General features: G+C 47.8%; 2 protein-coding genes and 1 long non-coding RNA gene across 4 annotated transcripts in view; all 3 read right to left on the bottom strand.

Moving 5' to 3' along the window:
• LOC307238600 (enhancer of polycomb homolog 1-like) overlaps positions 1 to 4,297 on the bottom strand; it is a 30,609-nt gene extending 26,312 nt beyond the window's left edge. Inside the window, exon 1 of the mRNA XM_080011658.1 lies at positions 3,971 to 4,297. Coding sequence (XP_079867784.1) covers positions 3,971 to 4,123 — 153 coding nt within the window. The 5' untranslated portion in view covers positions 4,124 to 4,297. The remainder of the gene's footprint in view (positions 1 to 3,970) is intronic.
• A 929-nt stretch (positions 4,298 to 5,226) lies between these two features.
• LOC307237580 lies at positions 5,227 to 14,938 on the bottom strand. Its single transcript, XR_013844411.1, has 3 exons — positions 14,712 to 14,938; positions 7,370 to 7,457; positions 5,227 to 5,431 (listed from the first exon to the last, which is right to left on the bottom strand). It is a non-coding gene; the product is annotated as an uncharacterized lncRNA (long non-coding RNA).
• A 1,059-nt stretch (positions 14,939 to 15,997) lies between these two features.
• The window catches only part of LOC307238157 (integrin beta-1-like), a 35,565-nt gene continuing 31,649 nt past the window's right edge, over positions 15,998 to 19,913 (bottom strand). Inside the window, exons 15-17 of one of the 2 annotated variants that reach the window (XM_080011037.1) lie at positions 19,699 to 19,865; positions 18,863 to 18,946; positions 15,998 to 17,667 (exon numbers count right to left, since the gene is read on the bottom strand). In XM_080011037.1, coding sequence (XP_079867163.1) covers positions 18,869 to 18,946; positions 19,699 to 19,865 — 245 coding nt within the window. In that variant the 3' untranslated portion in view covers positions 15,998 to 17,667; positions 18,863 to 18,868. The remainder of the gene's footprint in view (positions 17,668 to 18,862; positions 18,947 to 19,698; positions 19,866 to 19,913) is intronic. The other variant, XM_080011038.1, reaches the window with a different exon arrangement.

The following is a 19,913-nucleotide window of genomic DNA, read 5'->3' as shown; positions in this document are numbered from 1 at the left end:
AGATACCTGTTTTAGGAATGGGAAACATGAGTATAACAACTAGGGACGCAGCAGTGTGCTCGCGGTTCGGTATGTATCATGGTTTTGGGTCCACGGTACATTATCTTTGTGTTTCAGAGAAAAAAAAAGGCAACATTTGTAAAAAGGGTGTAAAAGCGTTTATAGTAGTCTGCCACGAATAACTAGTGTAACGCTGTGTGTATAACTGTAAAAAAAACATTACTAGGATAGTTATTCTTTGTGTAGAACAGGTATAAACCGTATACTTCACTCATAAATAATATTAATCAGTAAAATAAAAGCTCACGGTCAGACCAGTTCGTGGTGCCTTCGCTTTGTGAACCTGACGTGACAGTGGGTGCGACCAAACAGACTACTAGTGGGGCTTCTTGAGCCTTTCTCACAATTTGAACCCGTTCAAAGCGCTTGCCAAGCCATTCCTTGTGCACACGCATGTCTGCATTGCCTTCATATATTTCTATCCATTCCCCAGTGAATCACTACCTCCAGACAACCTCTGAATTGAACTTCCTTCCCGCCTTCTCTTCGCGACGGAGGAAACTCAAAACCCCGACAGCCTTGAGCCAAAACAAATTTGCAGCCAAACACAATCAAGTGTGTTTACATCTGCGGCCGTGGCTATTTACTGGAGCCTGAATGAACAAAGTCAGCAGGCACATGGAGACACACTCCGGCTCCTCCAGACTACAACAGTGTCCAGAAATAACCCCAGCCGTCCGCTCCAAAAACCCACCCCCTCCGCTACGGTCGCAGATGCTGGAAACTGCTCTGATGGAGCTGCAGAGCGGCTGACTGCACCGTTTGGATCGCGGCGCAGTTGGATCTGTACACCTGAGCCACGCTGGTACCTTCTTTCAGGAGGCTTTCTAACCGCCTGTGCAGACACTACGGGAGGAAACAACCAGCAATGCAAACTTCTGTTTCCATTAGGGCTGGGTGACACTGACAAAACATGATATAATATTTTTGGAAGAATACCTTGATATCAATGATCTGAGGCTATGTTGGTGTTTACCATCTGTGCTTTCATACGATTTTACACATAAGAAATGTGAGAACCAGGTAATGTAGATATTATGACCATTGATTAGTAGAAAACGGCATGTCTTTACTGTAACGCACCTTAAAGACAACACTGAACTATATCGTGAAATTTCCTAACAAAACGAACGGTGGCGAGAGCGTGCCAGGCCGTCCGGTGGGCCACTGGAGGCAAAGGTCTCCAAGTTGTAAATAAAAAGATGTCTGGAGGAGGAATTATGAGTTTTGCCGTGCAGACTTTGGACAAGTGGCCCGGTTCACATTCCAGCAGCAAGGTCAGACGATGAGAAACTACCTGTCAGACCACCAGTGTGTGTGTGTCTTCACGTGCACACTGCCTGTCTGGCGCGGAGGGAAACACAGCAGATGCTTGCGGATTTCCCACGAGGATTGCAGACAATGACCTCATGTTGACCCAAAACCTGGAAGCGACATAGAGCGCACGGTCCAAAGCAAACGGGCTGCACGCGCACGGCGGGTTGCAGCCTTCCGACGTGCACACAGCCTGCAAATTACAAAACCAAACCGCACTGTCCGGCCGGGGAAAACAAGCTCCGTGTCAAACTGCACGCTGACTGGATCTCAACCTCTGAACGTTCTCAAACCACAGGTCCGGGTTCACATCCAGCCCGTGAGACAATTTAATGCAGCCCTGCTAAATCTCCATCATATATCCCTAAATCTAGCTCACAAATTATTAAAGAAATAACAATAATCACTGTGATCAACTATTCCATGCAATTTTACTTCAAAGTTTTTGGAATATAAAACAGAATAAAATAGAACATAACAAACCCATCATTTTAACAGACCATTCACTGACATACAGTTCAACCCTCCAGGAGAAGACAACCTGGCCAGTGGCCCCCAGGTAGTTTGAGAGCCTGGATTGTAGAGTTTAATAAAAAGATTCAAAGTTAAGAGTTCCCACTGCCGCTGAAAAACTGACACTTAAGCAAACGGCATCCTCAGAATGCAGTTATTGGATAATAGTGTTATGTATCGAATCGGTATAATATCGGTATAGCGATATGACGAGAGATCGCCCGGGATTTCTCTTAGTGATATCACTTTACTAATGACTGTTTTTCAGATATAGCCATTGTGTATAAATATCTTCTGAAAGCTGATTGTCATCCACAAAATATTGTCCAAAAAATAAAAATAATAATACAAATACATATATACACACAGACGGCGATATTTGCTTTTGTCAACATGGCCCAGGCCTGGGTTATAGAGCGTAGGAGCATGTGCTGCTTCCTCCAGAACAACAGACCTGCTCTGATCTGCAGCTTAACACTATGATGTAACATAAGAGCAGCTCCAGCTGACACACTGAACCTGAGAATCCTGAGCTCCACAGCAGGGGGGCTCCAGAGCCGGGTCAGCTCCAAATGAAACAGAAAAGCAGAGACATCTGTACGTCTATGGCTGTGTATATATATTATTAACTGTGATTCTTACACATAAATGTAAGTAAGTATGCATGTCAACGGAAATGTTTTAAACTTCTGTTTTTACTTTAGGTAAACTTCACTCAACTGCATGTATTCTTTGAGTGAAACATACAAAACGAAATAAGTCAAACAAAACACTATATGGTAAGGAAATAGTGATATGATAAACCACAATAAAAACATAAAGTATGATTTATCCTCATTCATTAAAACGGAACTTCAAAATGACATATCTTAATTTCACGATGATGCCGCTGAGGGAATAAACAACGCCAGAACTAGTGCCGAGGGACAACGTATCCGTCTGAACTGATGGGAGATATGTCCCAAAACCCCCGTTAACGGACGTTTTCGAGCGAGGTTTACCCGGTGCGCACCTCGCCGGGGGACCCGCTCTGGGGGCCCCGGGGTCGGCGGCACATGGGGGAAAAGTGGCTTTAACATCCGGTCCAGCGTCACAAGCCGTAGTTCTATTACTATCTATTATTATTATACACACAGCGCCGCCATACGACTGGAGGAGGAGCCCCGAGCACCCACACCGGCCACCGACCACCTGTGCACAGCGGGAGGTACCACTACCACGACGCACAAGCAGCCGCCGAGTCGTCGCTGTTAAATGTATTTCGAAGAGTATTAAAAGTGCCCCCGAAATAAGAGGCTCATACCCCCCAAAGCCCCCCGCAGACCCCGAGTACAGCACCACGCGGGCGGTGTCATGGCGACAGACAAACATAACCGTCGTGTCAGAACCAGGTGACGACACAGTCAGAACCAGGTGACGACACAGTCACAAACCAGGTGACGACACAGACGTTCGCTCCGAGCGGCGCCGACTCGGGTCACGCACGCACACGCACCGGGCGTGTGTTGGTAATGACTTGTGCTTTGTTACTTTCCGCCGCTGCTCCCAGCGTCTCCTACAGCCACAGCCCGCGGCCCAACTCCGCTCCGGACGCACCTCCATCCAGCCCCGTCCCCGCACCCGCTGCTTGACAGCTCCGCGCCGGCCCCCACCGCCGGTCCCGCGTCGAGGCTCCGTACGCGCCCCCCGGCGGCCAACCCGCCGCCATGACAGCCACACCGGAGCCATCCCCGCGGACAAAATGTCGGCGTCGCAAACAAAAATAATAATAATAATGATAATAACAATCACGTGACTCCTTTGTAGCCCAAAAGCCTCCCCGCGCACAAACAAGCCCGAATAAAGCGGAGAATTCAACCTGGCGGCGGCGGAGCGGGTCCCGTTCTACCGGGACGCGGGTCGACGCCCCGCGCCCGCGCCGGATCCGTCGTGTTTTTTTGGTGAGAGGAGGGGGGGGGCGGCGGCCATTTTGTGGACGGCTTGCGCAGGAAAGAAAAAAAAAACCAAAAACAAAAGCAAGAGGGACGCCTGTTCCCGGTGTAAACAAGACGAATAAAAGGTTTATTTTCGCTGAAAATCATACCGACTCCTCTTCTTTCTCCATCCCCGTGGGCATCTGCGGCACTGCCCGGTTAATGGACGCGTACTCGTGCAGGTCGGGCAGGTCCTCGCAGCGGAACACGGGCAGCGGCTTGGACGCGTCCAGCGCCCGCGCCCGAAACGACAGTTTACTCATGGTTTGGATGTTTTATTTCCCTACATAAAGCTCCCGGAGCTGCTGGGCTTCGCCGCGGCGCCGGGCGGGGCCGGCATGGAGGACCCCGCGCGGGTGTTCTCGGCTCGGCTCGAACGCGGGGGCTGCCGCGCAGGGGCGTCGCCGACGACGGGAGGCCGGGAAAGCCCGGGTCTTGCTCGCTCTCGGTCGGACTACTTCGCCCGCTGCTCCGCTCCCCGCCGCTGGCTCAGTGCGCCATGGACAACATGGCGGACATTTAAAAGTCCCCCTCGCTCGGTGCGCTCCGGCGGTCCAGCCCCGTCCGCGCCGCAGCCATTCCCACACGCTGCGGAGCGCTTGCGCGGTCAGGGCGGTGGGGGAAGGGGCATCTTTCGACGAACCGCACGGAGAGTCATCGTTGGAATAAACAGAGACGCAACGGAAAATAAGCGGTTTCCATTTTTGTTCATTCAAAAAATGTTGTTGGAACGACAGAGACATCAAACTTCATTTCCCCCAAATTACAGTATTATAGGAAGAGGAAAAAAAAATTACAAAATGAACACATAGCCCAGAAATATTCAGCATTTATATTTCCATAAAATATATATTATTGCAAATGCAATCATATTTTAGAACTTACAATGTCATACCAATTAAAAATGTGATAAAATGTTATGGTGAAATTATTAATCCAATATGAACTATTATAATATGTAAAGAGCCCAATTTCAGAAGCGAACGACCAGACTTGTTTTTGCGATGAACATCCTCAATAAGGTTGCGATAATCTTTTTATTGTATTTTTTTTTTTTTACATTTTTCAATCCTTTAGTTCATTTTGACGTTTACTGCAGGATTGCCATTTTATTTTTTCAATTTTCATTCTTACGACTATTTATTTTGCCTATTTGGGATGTGACACTGCAGTCTCCCTCCGAGCAACAATCAAGTATCTATATGTAAGTGGTAAAAGTTGTTTATTCACCTTTCAAAGCAGAACTTTTTCAAACGCAAAGCAGCCTTATATAAGAAAAAATGCTGAGAAATGTATAAATTGATGATACGTGAACATTTTTATAGAATTACAGCTTTATTGGAGGGGGGGGGGGGGGGGGGGGGGATCAGGGATTAGAGTTTTAAGCAGCACATTTCTACAGCCCACATTCCTGCAACTAGGATCCGCCACCTTCAGTGTGGAAACGTAAGGCCCAATGTTCCGTATCGGCGCCATGTGGGAACAGCAGCCGGTGTCGATGTTCCGTGAAAGTCGTTCCGTACATTCCCCGCTGTTGACCTACTTTCATTTCCGGGAAAATGCTGGTACGGCTGTGGAGGGAAGTGTGTGGGAACGGAAGCAGTAACATTGCTGTAAAGTCGGGGTGGAGCCAAATCCAGATAAAGCACAAATAGTGGGTTATTAAAAACATTTATTTCTTACAAATGTTTTTAAAAGTTTGCCAACAGATTGTCCAAACGATGGCATCTACACTGGACATAACGTACTAACCCAAACCCATTACGTAGTGTATCCGTAACGGCCTTGGAATGTGGGAACAGACTCCGTACGGAACTTTTCCGTCAAGGAGGCCGATGTGGTAATGACGACCTACTGCCTTTGCCGGGTATTTTTTATCCAGCAATGTTACGGACTCCATGTGGGAAAGGGGCTTAAGGGACACCTCCCCAGCGGCCCATGCCCGGGGGGGGGCCTCAAATCAAGAGGGGGTCTGGGGGTCCTCCCCCCGTGATATTTTGAGTGTCAGACACTTCATTTCCTACCTTGTAGTGAATTTTGATGCGTCAATTTCAAAGGCCTCTCTGCAACTCCCAACGTGAATGTCGAGGAAATAAAGAGTCAATAAGAGTAAAGCAGAGTTGCATCAATTATATTAAGGATTAAAACATCAGATCATAGACATTGGCAAAATGTTTGGTCCGTCAAAACAAACTATTTGGTATATTTGGAAAAAGCAAGAACCCATTGATAAACTAGGAAATAGCAAATGACCTGGTAGACGACAGAGACCACTATGGTGGAAGAGTGAAAAATATTTATTTGTGAAAATGATTTTTTATTTTTTACCGTCAAACTGATCAGATCAAGGGGATGGTAGCTCAGGAGGTAGAGCTGGTGGTCTAGTGATCTAAAGGTTGCTGGTTGGATCCCAGGCTCCTCCTGCTAGCATGCTGTAGTGTCCTTGAGCAAGACACTTAACCCCTCATTGCTCCTGATGGCTGCGTCCGTCGGTGTTTGAACAATTGTAAGTCGCTTTGGATAAAAGCATCTGATCAATGTAATGTAATGTAAAATCAACTCTCCTGGATGTGAGCATTGAAATAAAGATCAACCTGCTCCAGAGTGAGGGAAACGTGGAGAAACAAGATAATAGTTATGTTAGGTGAATGTATACATATATGAATGTGATTTGAACCTTCAGTCCAACACCTTTGAGGAGGAGGGGAAGCTGAGCCTTTGGAAGATTTATTTCCACCAAGTGGATTATTATTTTAAATTTCATACCCCAGATATTTGAATATTTGACATGGTCCCCTGTGGAATGCGGCCTCGGGCCGGACAGTTCACCGTGGGCGACGGAAAACACTGGTTCCCAGCGACAGGACCGAGCCAGCGTGGTCCTGTGGTTCAGATCTGTATGTGGACGGCCTCTTTCTTTTCACGGGGGGTTGAGTTGAACTTGAGTTGAGGTACTCGCCGACATCTATAAATACCTCAGAGTCTCCGTAACCAGGGCAACGACGACAGAGTGACTTGCCTGTCATTCTGATTTAATACGTCTCTGCAATGTCTCGTGAAACTCTTTGGGTTTTATCATTTCTCATGTTGTGTAAACGTAGTGTATGATTAGAGGTGGATGTGCGCAGAAATTAGGGACAAATCGCGTCCCTTATAGATTCAGTGAGGGACAGTGCATTTTATTTTCCAATACAGGACGATCCCTTAGTAGAAGGGGCGGGTGGCAACCCCAGCTGCAACCATCCTACAAACTCAATAATTAAACAATCTAGAGGTAAGATTAAGTCAGATTTTCCCGTGACCATATTTTAAGACGGATTAGAGAAATTAGAGGGCTGTTTGGTTGGGGTTTCATGGGGAATCAGCCTACAGTCACAATTTAGTTCCATAATGTTTGTCTTATATTGTAATGCTGTTCAAACGTTGCCCAGGGGCTCGCAGCACGTGCACAATGTGGCCCTCTCCCGGTCCGAGAGCCGGAGATTTGGGCCGAGCCGAGCTGGTCTTACCTGGGGGAGTAATGGTGTCAACCGTGGTCCGACCGGGGCAGCTCAGCGCTCCTCCGCCAACACCCCATCGCAAACTCTCTCAGCGCTTCTGAGGATTTGGAGAACATTCACAAAATATACTGAAAAAAAGTTGTTGCGCAGCCTGTTTCACAGCAGGATCCACCTGTGAGGGCGCTGAAAATGAGTGAACGTAAGCACGCAGCCGCTTCCAGCTGCACAAAGTTGGTTCCAGGAAATTCTTAAGGCAAGAGTCTCTCTCTCACTCTAATTTAAAGCAGAATGTATTTGGTGTCAAAAAAAGATTATGGGGTTTACGTTGTTTACCTCTACTGTTTTTACACCAAAATAAGCGAGTATACCCATTTTTATTATAATTATTTTTTAAAAACGCGGGTGAACCTGCTTAAAATAGGCTACTGATGACTAACAAAAGAGCGAAAGCAGCGTGGAGTATCCATGCGCACCGCTCCTTCGGCTGCGGGAGAGGAGACGCTCCTCCGGTTCGAGTCCCGCTTGGGGCGGGGCAGGAGTCCCTCGGAGCCCGGCGGGGAGCGTGGAGGCTCCCTCGCTGTGCTCCCCACGGAGTGATCGCCACACTCACAAAATTTCATGGCCCCCGCATGCGGGAATGATGTCAATAACTTCTGATTTTGGATTCTAATTGGATAATCTATCTCTACGGCAACGTCCGAAACTTGCAACACGCATCGCGTCGGTAAAGGGGCGAAAATGAGGTTGTTGTGTTCCAATCCGAGCCAATCGGCACTGGAGCCGTCTATTGCAGGGTCATTTGTCCCAGGACTGAAACCCCGGTGTAACCTCTCTTACTGATGACAAATGCCGGATGTTCACGGGTGTTACCGGGTTTTTAGCGCAGTGTGAAAGGGGAACTTTACACAAAGGAAACTGATGTTTTTTGGGGGCTTTTTATAGTAGTTAACAATGTAGCGGCATTTAAAAACAAGATATTATTTTCATTTTTACTTGTCATCAAGACGCAAGTTGTTTCACTTAAATAACTCAGCCTTTGAAATGCTGGAAGGCGCACTTCCCGAATTTCACAGGAGCCCGACTTGTGCCAAGTTCCCTGTGATTATCAGAATCTTCGTGTCCACCAACACCACGGCAGGGATGTAAACAAACAAGCTATGGTTAGGAAAACAATTTACCCCACACAACTCAGTTGCAATCCCATTACAGTTGCAGTCCATTCAGGGGCGGACTAAATCAATAATTCGGGCCAGGAATTTGACTCCACCCCAGGTCACCCTGTTCACGCAATCCACCACACCACTCATTTTGTGGGCAAACCCTATTTGCAGATGTAATTACCAGAGTAGTTATAAATTTGTCCCCAAGATGCACGGCGCTGCTTTTTTTGTTTCACGGGATAAAATAAAATACATCTAAAATAAAAAGCACAACGTTCTCAATGCGTTATTGAGAGGCCCAGAGAAGAGCAGGGGACGTATTTTACAAATTTGTTTTTATTATGTTATGAACTTGGGCAACGGTACACAAAAATAAACAAAATGTGTTTTATTTCTATGAAAAACAAACAAGCAAAAAAAACTATGGTGGACGGAAAGGCTAGACACAAAACAATTAGCCTACACTTTTTTAAAAGAGAATGAGATACAGAGTTAGCTCAAATGTTCGTCATTAAAGCATATATGCATACATGAAAGTCAAAAAAACAAGCCCCTGTACAAAAGCTTTAAATCCCAGCAAATTTTCTTCCCCCGTTGTCAGTCAGTTTAGTAATTACCACACGGTAAACCAGTAGTAGTCATTGCTTTGACGTCATGTTTGTCAAGTCCCGTAGTTTGTCAAGTCTCCTCCCTGCCGTCAAAAGGAACGCTTCAAGGTTCCGGGTGTGAGGGAGTTTCTAAGGCGGTCCTCCGACAGTCCGCCTGAGTGACGGACAGGCTGCGGAGGAACTTGTAGCCCAAAGCAATGACGCGGAAGGCATCCGTGAGCAGATTGTACCGAGACAGGAGACGATAGCAGCATATCGGGCAGTTTTTACACGATGAACAACTTCTGCTCACCAACGCCACACCATCACCAGGATCCTCAAAGCCTCGCCCAGATGCATCACCGGCGGCGGCCCTAATGTTGTACAGTCTTCCTCCAACGCAAAGCGTTTCACATTTTCCCGTGGTTCCGAAGGACTGATGAGTTCAGCCTGCAACGCCTCAACAGCAGCACGCTCATTCCAGTAAGCATCTGCTGAGCTCCTCCGTGGCTGTTTGGCCCTTTTCTCTGATCTCAGGAAAATGCCTCGGATCCGTGCATGAGACCTCCGTGCACCGCGGCGCATTTGCCGTATAACGACGGTGAACGCTTCCAGCAACCGTGTCCAGGATCAGATTGTGGATGTTGATTTTGTAATCCATGTCTGCATTAGCGATGGGCTCCTCTTCTGCCAACCCGGCTGGCTTTCGCTTCTTTTTCTTCCCCGTTCTCTTCTCCTGGAGAGCAGTCTGAGCTTCAGCGTCACAGTCCTGCTGCTCCTCCTGAAAGCCATTAGCATCGCCAGACCAACTGGCGCAATCAGACAGACCTACAACCAAGCAGAGCGACGAAAATGTGTGACGTAGCGCCAAGCGAGTGAGTTGGAAAATTTCAACTTTTACCGAATCCTGTCGGAAGTACGGTAAACACATCTTTCTTGTCAACAAACGCCGTCCGGTTCCTTTAATAGTGTCGTGATAGCGGATTTAACAGCCCCCCCAACATCAGCGGCAGCCATCTTGGTACGGGATTTCAACGGCTCTGCATTGTCACCATATCAAACCCGCCCCATTGGATAAACGGCTGTGACTGGCCCGACCCTGGCAAGGTCGGGTGGAAATCTGTTTGAATGCGGGGGTGGCCAGTCCTACTCTGTGAGGAAACCAAACATGAGCTGCAGATTTGTCCGGTTCCCAGGCTGCCTTTGGCCATTGGTCGTCTGCTGCCCCCTTCACACCCTCAAAGTCTCGGGCACACTTTCTCAGGTTGTCCCCCGTCCCCGTCACCAACTGCTGCACTGTTATGAGGTCCATGAAACTCATCTGCAAGTATTTAGAGAGAGGGAAGGTCTGCTCGAAAAATCTGTGGAAAACTATGGTTTCATACTTGAGAGCATCCTTGTACCCTTGGGCCTTGTTTTCCAAGTGATGTTGTATAATTACAGCTTCATGTCTGTGTCCTCTGTAGCTAAGGCCACATTTACCAATAACTTTACCTTCACCAATCACACATTCCATGACCTGCCTCCTCTTCTGACCTGGTGCCGTTGAACCGACATTTGCTTTTCACTCAGGAGGGAACAGATTAGGGATGCCACGCCGAAGAGTTTTTCCCACCGGTTAATAAACCCATGACAACACCGGTGTTATCGGCGTGGAGTGTCCCCGTTATGCACAGGCGCCAATTACGCATGGAGGGAGACAGGTCCCAGAACGAGAGTGGGCAGGTAATGTAATCGGTGTATGACCGGACAACATGTAACACCGGTAACCACGGCAACCCTAGTAAGGGTGTTGGCTTTACTGGCGCTGAAGAAAAAGACTTCTGCACTCTCTTTATGGGTCTTGCTTCATTCATGGTCCTGTCTTTTCCGGTGGCCATGTTTCCACGCCTGCATGCCTCCTTGGACAAATGCACTGTCACTGGCTGAAGATTTAGCCAATGCAAGACATGCTGAGCAGAACAAGGAGTGCGTTACTTCATTGTAGGTCAGACATTTTCTGGTTGCAGCATCTTTGGAGTGGAATAGATTGGGAAGGACTCTTTGGGGGGGGTACTGAAAAAAATCTGTCAAAATCCTTGCACCGAGGAGGGGCAAAATAATCGGATGGATTTTCAGTGCTTTTGCTGTCCTTTTCATTGTTCCCTGTACTGGGCTCTGAACCTCTCTCTCTGCACATCTGGTATCTATGCAGAATGAAATCAACACTGTAAATAACTCAACTTGTATTACTTGTGCAGTCATCGATTGTAGGCCCCCCCGGATCAGTCGTATTGATAAACTCGTAAATAAAGCCCATATTAATCTAAAAGCATAGCCTAGATTAGTGGTCGACCGATATGTTGGTTTTTTTTTTATGGCCGATGCCGATGCTGATATTTAGCGAACACGGCGGATGATAGCCGACACATAACGCCGATATGATGTTGTTTAAAAACAGATGAGACACAAAATTGCTGACGTTAAATAAACATCTATTTAACACTAATGTTTTTTGTCTGCATTGTCTCTGCAGTGCACATATTTTAAATAAAAACATGTATCAAGTGAATAAATGTCCACAGGTAAAAAAAATTAAAGTAAACTTTGTAAAAAAAAAACTTAATAAATATATATATAACCGATGGAAAAAAAACAAAAAAGAAATCAACAGCATCATATTCAAGTCTGGTCGGGAAATAAAAGTAAAGTACTTACGCAAAAATATCCAGTTTTTACTAAAGCAAGTCCCAAAGCAACAGAAAGCAACAGAAAGCAACAGGGAGAAGGTGTGACGCAGCACGCACAGGGGCAGGCACGTGTAGGGGGGCTGAGGGCGCCCGAGCACCTGCCCCTGATGCCCATGGTTCCCTTTTTGTATCTCATCTTGTCTTTTATGTGTGATCGGAACGCCTGCGATGGTGCCTAGAGCGACGGTGCCCAGGTCGTCGCACATGGTCTGCGCTCCGCCGTGCGCGTTACCTCAAAATGCGCAAATATCGGCTCGACCACTAGCCTACATGTTTAGCGTTGCGCTCTAAAATTGTACCTGGAGTTTCCTGCTCTGAAACTCTCCAGCATCTCCAGCTCTGCAGAAGGAAGCCCTGCAGCTGCTTCCTTCTGCACATTTGCAAAGAAAACCCAAAGACCAAACCGTAATTTTCAGTTTAGTCTACTGTTCACATATGACCAATGACTATTTTATGTATTCTAGAGACAATAACATTGATATCTGGCTCAGGCTACACCCAACATTCAGTGCTGTACATAAAACAGAATTTATGCTCCACTTTGGCACTAGTCAAAAAATTCTCTGAGAAACAACAATTTCACATGTAAATGATTGTGTTAGTTTGCCAAATTCTAATATTGTGCAACTGAACTGACTGTTATTAGCTACTTAGCTAGCTATGGCGTGTTTTTTTACTGACCTGATCCCTTACTGGCAACATGTCAGTTGGCAAGGGCCTCTCCTATTTTTTATTCCCTCCCTCTCTGCTCCACCTTTCCTTTTTCTTCTGACCATCCATTTCTACCAAGCAGGTGGACTGTTGCTACGTGCATCGCGGAGCGACGTGATGACACCATGTTTGTTCACGCGAGTGAGAGTCTCCCCTCAAGCCCTGGTCTTACCTCTGTGCGGGCGGGGCGGGGCGTTTATAGCCGTGACACCATCTGTCGCAGTATTCTCAGAAACCACGGTCGGCAGCAGAGAGAATGTACCGTGTGAAGCAGGAAGTAGTAAACGAAGACGATGCTAGACAAGCTCTCAAACACGGCTGCACGCACGGCATTGGAGGAACTGCTGTTCATGGTGGTTAAAATGACTCGCTCAGGAAAGGAGTTTGTCTGTCCAGCCATACCATCTAGAGACGGGACAGGGGGGTTGAACTTATGTCCTGCTCAGCATCTTATTACAGAGGAACTCACTGAAGCGTTCTGTTCTGGAAGGGTCCATTAAAGAGTCAAAATGCTTCATTATTCTCCCTCGTTGCGAGCCTCTTGAAAAATAACCCGCACATAAATACCAATCAATTATTAGTTGCAAACTGAACGTTACCACCCTGTTAAATTACAATAAAATCACTAAACCTGGATGAGCTGTTTGTGTAAATGATTTAGTGCCTGCGTCAGAAAGTCATTGGTAGACTTTGAATTTCACATCTGACTTGTGCTGCGGATCCAATCTCCTCGCGCCAGGTTAACAAAGTTGGGTCAGCATCCACCATCCCACGGTGGAGTCATTTGCGCCTCGCGCCACAGTTAACTGTTCACAGCAGGCCAAAATGACCCCTGGGCCACCAGGGAAATTTCCTGGTGCTCCTGACGGGCTGTCCACGTGAGAGTCCCCTATTTGCCCTCAGTGTTTGATGGTTTGGATCCACTGGCAGGTGTGTGGCCTCGGCAGCGACTGTGTCCGAAAGTTTACAGCTCTGATTTTTCACCATTTTTCACAACTTGGCTTCTATTGTCTGATCTGTCCCAAAGTAGAGACCAAAGCCAGGTGGCATGAAGTGCAATGCACCAATTTTGGTGTCAGACCCCTTAGTCAGGATTGAGGGTGTCGAGGAGTAAGAGCTAGATTTTATACTTTTTAAGACAAATATGAGTGAAAAGACTTTTGGATGAAGTATAAACTACAACTCTGAGTATTAGGTTCAGCGGTAGGCTTTTTTAGGGTTTTCTAACGCCAGAATTATAAGGATAAAATCTCGTAAAATGTTTGTGGAAATTAAGACATACACTGAAATTCTTACTAGTGTAAAACAGAATTCAAGGCAGTTTACAATTTGATGGACCTACTGACACCTGCCACCCATGGACAAAACTCTTGAGTTTCAGGTGGTTTTGCAATGAGTCCGTGTGGGCAGTGGATGGGGCTCCGGGGGAAGGGAGACTGTGCCTGGGATGAGACATAGAGGCCAGGCAGTTCCCTGGCTCTTCCTGGGCAGCTCCCAAGCTGTTTCCCCGGCCGTACCCAGACTGTTCCCCGGCTGTAACCAGACTGTTCCCCGGCCGTTCCCTGGCTGTTTTCCTGGCCGTACCCAGACTGTTCCCCGGCTGTAACCAGACTGTTCCCCGGCCGTTCCCTGGCTGCACCCTGGCTGTTTTCCTGGCCGTACCCAGACTGTCCACACAGCAGCCTGGCAGCGTTCAGCCATTACAGCACCAATAAGCCCAGAATGAAACATTCTCTCTTTCCAACCCAGATGACGACTCCTCATGGTTCCAGGGAACAGAAGCTCCTCCCTGGTACCTCCACCTGCTGGTGGTTGTGTTCCCATCTACATTCCTTTATATTTATATTCATCTCTTTCTTGACCTCCATGTTATGCTGTGTGGAATGCTAGCTCGTCCCAGGATTAGTGTGGGATCCCCGGTACACACGCAGGCCTGGCGGTTCAACCCAGGTCACGGGGACCGCGTCTAACCCCCCTCCCCTACGAACGGACCCGGAGCGGCGGCCACGAGTTGCGTCCGGCCGCCGCTCCGGTGCAGAAACGCGGCCGCCCAGGCGCACACCTCCGACCGCGTGGATGGAAGCGACCCAACGCCGGGGGAGCCGCTCCCCGCGCCGGACGAGCCGCGGCGTCGAGTCCGAAGCGGCGGAAGTCAAACACTCACCCGGCGCAGCGGCACCGCCGAGGATCCCTCAGGGGGCGACGCTCACACGACGCGGCCACTTCCTGCTGGCTCCGTGGTGGCTGCGGGGGGTGGGGAGGCAGGCCGGACGCGGAGCCCTCCCCCGCGGGTGTTAATCTTTCGGCTTTACACCGGTAAAAGGCTCGTTTTCGGGGCCGGGGCGCGGGGCGCGGAGCCCGGGGCGCCGACGCCGCCGCCGCTGCTGGGCGAACAACTTTGCCGTGAGACGCGGCCTCTGATTGGCCGGCAGAGGCGACCAATCGCAGGTGGAGAAGTCAGGCTTGGTGACGTCACGTACCAAAGGGAAGAAGGCGCGTCGTGATTGGCCGATAAGATCGCGCGATGTTTTGGAGGCCCCGGGAGTTAGTTGATTTTGTTTTTTAATGTTTCATCTTTCTGCGTTTTTTTATTTATTTATTTATTGATTTATTGTGTCTTCGCTATTATTGAATTCGATAATAACCACATTTTTAGGGTTATCAATAATTCTAACCCTATTTTCAACAATTAGCTAAATTCTTAAAAATAAATATTTGCACATTTTTCCTTGCAGTCTAATACATAAACACTGCAGTCAATTTAAAACTGTCAGAATAATGATAGAATTAATTTAAATAAAACACTTAAAATCATTTAATTTCGCATTTGAGCCATTAGGAGAAAACATTTTTTTTTTTTATTATTGATCTGAAACCTAATGATTTGATGTTTTCAGATGTGACACATTGTCTAAAATAATACTTATCACCTTAAAATATAAAATTGCACAATCCCTCAAGTTGAGTTCCCTCCAAACGTATAACAGTGGAATCAGTGTTTGTAAGGAACTCCAGTAGAATCTTCTGAATTGAAAATAAACAAAATTAAATTGCTTTTTCATGGTTTCAACTGCTGAGCTGCACAGTGTTGAGCTGCGGCTCGACGGCGTCAAGCCAGGAGCACAAGAAACAAGATGGACACGACGGCTTTGTTTGTTTGTTTATTTATTTATTTGGCCAGGTGTGCTGACAAACTCCATTAACTCAGTTATGTGAGGTGTGTATTGCTTATGGGCACTTCAACGTTTCTTTTTTCTTTTTACATTCCCTGTCCAGACATTCCACCCTGGAAGAGGGATTTGAACCCAACAAGCCTCTGACTGTGCGAACGTCACAGTGCTGCGGCCTGAGACCACCCCGCCCCGCCCCCCTCCCTCCCTCAAAAACAACAACAAAAACAACATTAATACTCAAACACAAATACACAACAATACTGTCACAGCCTTGGGGTCAACTGTTGTGGGTCTTTATTCAATAAATAATTTCAGAAATAAAGAATCGCAAATATTAATGTGTCGACAAAATTATAAAGGCACTTAAAAAACGATACTTATAGCCCAAAGTTTTCACTTTACAGAAATTGGAAATTCTATATCAGAGACAGTTCCCGTAACACTGATTTGAAAGGCTATTTGCAATGTACGGACCGCTGTGAAGGTCTTTGTTCCAGGCACCTGTTAAAACTACATTACACACACTGACCCCCCAGGTGGCCCGGCCCCACACACCGACGCCCAGGCCCAGGCCGCCCCACACGCCGACGCCCAGGCCGCCCCGACGTTTAACATGAGAGTCCAGAATGTCAGGTAACTTTGGGGCGGTTCCGTAGACGAGGTTTAATCTAAATCAGGGCTAAACTAATCAGACTCAGATTAACCCAGAATTTAAAAATGCCTTTCTGAGACGTTGCTTGATTTAAGTCCTAGACTAAGGTGATGAAGGACTAGTCAGGTCCTTCTCTCTGGTGCAGATAATCAAGGTCTACCTGGAGGACACGCCCACTAATCTTAAGGTTGAATTTAAGCTTCACTTAGACCTAGATGAAGCCAGACTATTTTAAACTCTGACTGAGAAAAGGCATTTTAGGTAGTCCAGACTAAAAGTGGGACTTGGTCTAAAACGATACCTAATCTGCGTCCACGAAACCGCCGCTTAGAGTTTTGTTCTCCGACCCTAGGAGCCGCACCCGAGCCTCCGACCGGGAGGAGCACGGAACCACGCGGTGCGAGGCGGTCGCTAGAGAACCAACAGGGAACCACAAGCTCCTGCTCGCAAATAAAGGCATTTTCAAATGTTTTAGTCTAAAATAAGGCTGATTGACGTGTATTTGGCATTGCTGTGAAGAATCAGGGACCTGAGTTTGTCTTTTTTAAGTAAAACAATTAAAACCCGGAGCCCACAGTGACCCCCTCCCCTCCCCCCACGCTCCGGACGGGGAGACGTGTGATTGTTGGGATGGAACAAAGTGAAGAACACGCTCCGTCGCCTCCCTCCCGTCGCTCTACATTTATGGCTTTACAAGGAATCCAAAAAACCTGTACACAACCCACCGCTGCGCCACCTGTGCAAGCTAGCGCTACGTGTAAAAACAACAAAGGAGAGAGAGAGAGAGAGAGAGAGAGAGAGAGTCCAAAATAATGTGTTTGACCGTGCAGCGGGCAGCGTGGGACAGCATTTGGGCTTCGACCTTGCGGAAATGACGACGAGCAGCAAACGCTCGATAAAAAGTGAAATAAAACAGTCGTGGGGAAGAAGGCACGGGTGGCTGGGTCCGCCGCCCCGCGAGTCCTGCGGCGACAAAACCTCCAGGTTCCACAGAGAATAAAACCATAAAAAACAGACTGTACAACGTCCAAACGATGCATAGAAGAAGACAAGTTAGTACAACGTAATGAAATAGTGGCAAAACGCACCGGTCGTCACGACGACGACAAACAAACAGTGAGGCGTTAAAAAATAAAATAAAACACAAACAAACAATAACGACGACGCTCCTCCTCGAGCCCGGACCGGGTTCTGCTGCACACCACGTTGCCATGACGATGAGAACCGCATCATTTACCCTCGTACTTGGGATTCACCACAGTCGTCACGGCGCTCTTGTAGATTGGATTCTCACCCTGAGATGGAGAGATGGAGGGAGAGGGAGTCCAGGTGTCAGTCCATTCTTTTTATTGACTTCAAGGGAGTCTAAACAGATTTTCTATGAGTGTTTTCTTCACAGTGACGGTCAGGTCTCCAAGAAGCTCATCTGGAGCAGTGTCTCGCCAAGGACACAGACAGGATTGAAACAGGCAACCCTCCCATTTCTACTAACCTGCTCTGATCTGCTGCTGATGTACAATAATAATAGCAACAATAATAATTACAGCTGCAATACACGGGGTCCAGTATAGTCGTGTTGTTTTACAGTTTCCCAGGTTCTGAAACGCACCACGATTTTCCAAGTTTACTCGAACGCAGCATGCGCGTCTCCCGTGGGTAATTACCATTGCACGGCTTCTATTTTTCCGACGCCTCGCTGGATCTTGAAGGCATCACTCAGTTGCACATGTCAGTGGTTTCGACTGGACGCGTTGACCAGCTCTTGTGGATTACTTTTTATTGTATTTTCCATGAATCCGGCAAAGTAATGTGGACGACGGATTTAAACACGACGTGTCAGTTAACCAAGACCAACTGAATATTTTGGGTCAAAGTTGTTTGCTTTTTCACTAATATCTGCTCCGTTTGTGGATCCATGTGAATGAACCTTCAACCACCAGGTCTTTGTGACAGTGCGGTTCAAACCAGTTCTGCTGAACTCGCTGTTCCAGATCCTTTTAGGCTTCAACATTCCTACGGCTGGACCCATACAAACAGTAATGTGAGAAGGTTCCTTCTTCTTCCCTTCGCTCCTCGTCTTTCCTCAGCTTCAGCTTCGTGTCCGTCTCTAAGTTTGGAAGCTTTTCTTCCTGCGTCTCTTTGTGACTTGTTTTTGTTCCCGCAGAGCTCAGGGTCAAACTCCTCGTCGGGTCCGAGACTAAGCCCAAAACATCCCAGTTTACAGAACCACGATGGCACTTCAAAAACACCGCAAGCCACTTTCACCATCCACCTCAACAGCGAGTGACACTTTTATGGGACGTCCTGTACTTTCTTGTTGCTACGCATGCTGACATCCCCACAACATGCAGCCACAAAGCCATTCAAGTCAAAGTTCATTAGCGTCAAACGAACCCTGGAACAACACAGTAATGGGTTAGTGAGTCTGGGTTAACCTCGGCACGCTGCACACTCAGAGGACGTGCACGGGGACCAGCGGGCAGTACCAACTTTGGCCTAAAGGGCGGCGCCTTTGTTCCCATAGCTGGGGTTCTGGAACTGGTTTATGGGACTCTTGTAAATGGGGTTCCCTTGCTACGACCAGAGGAAACATCCAGACGGAAACCGGCAGGCGGGTGGACAGAAACGGGGGGGGGGGAGAAAAGACGGTGAAAAGAAGAGTGACGGAGAGAGATGACAGGACAGATGGCAACGAGTGAGGAAAGAAGGGGAAGGACAGGATGTGAGAGGATCCATCACAGCGCTGTGCACGGTCATCTGACACCAGGAGATGTTTTAAAACCAATTCCCTCCTCCAGGCCTCCAGGCGTCCCGACGTCTCCTCTGCTGTTATTTCTGGCGGCGCGGCGCGGTCCGCCGGCGGGGGGCAGCGCTGAGCCGAGTGGAGGAGCCACCAGGAGTGACACAGCAGGTACCACAGAGAACTGGGCTGCATTTTTTAAGGGATCTAGCTCATAAAGTCTAAAATATCTTGCTTTATAAATAACATTAAATAAATAAATAACATGGGTTAATTTCCATGATTTTCCATGACCACATACCAAAATTGCATGTCCAAGGAATAAGTAATAACTTACTGATGAGTCCATGTACATTAGCGTGGACACTTCCATGACTTTCCATGTGCAATTCAATTCAATGTATGAGGAATACAAACTGACATGTTTTTTGAAAAGCCGCAGAGGAGTTGGCCTTCCAGCGGACGACATGGAGGGACAACAGGGGAGGAATTACCATAGAATATGAAACATTTCCCTGACTTTCCCTGCCTGGAGCTGTCTCTCCAGGGGGTTTCCAGGACTCCTCCCGGCCCCAGGGGAACTCACCGTGTCCCACTTTGCGTTCATCTTCTCCTTCTCGAACTTGGCGAATTCCCTGCGGTCATGGATGATCATGAGCAGCTTCCAGATGAGCAGCAGGGCCAGGCCGATCAGCACGATGCCCGCCACCACGCCCGCCACGATGGGGATGATGTCGGGCCCCGCCGGGCACTCTGCAGCGACACGGGGAATTGAACCACGTGTGTTCAGATTTGTTTGGG

This window comes from Zeus faber (assembly GCF_960531495.2).
Source record: "Zeus faber genome assembly, chromosome: 12".
Classification (NCBI taxonomy): Eukaryota; Metazoa; Chordata; class Actinopteri; order Zeiformes; family Zeidae; genus Zeus; species Zeus faber.
The sequence above is the reverse complement of the archived record's forward strand: the minus strand, read 5'-3'. Positions and strand labels throughout refer to the sequence as shown.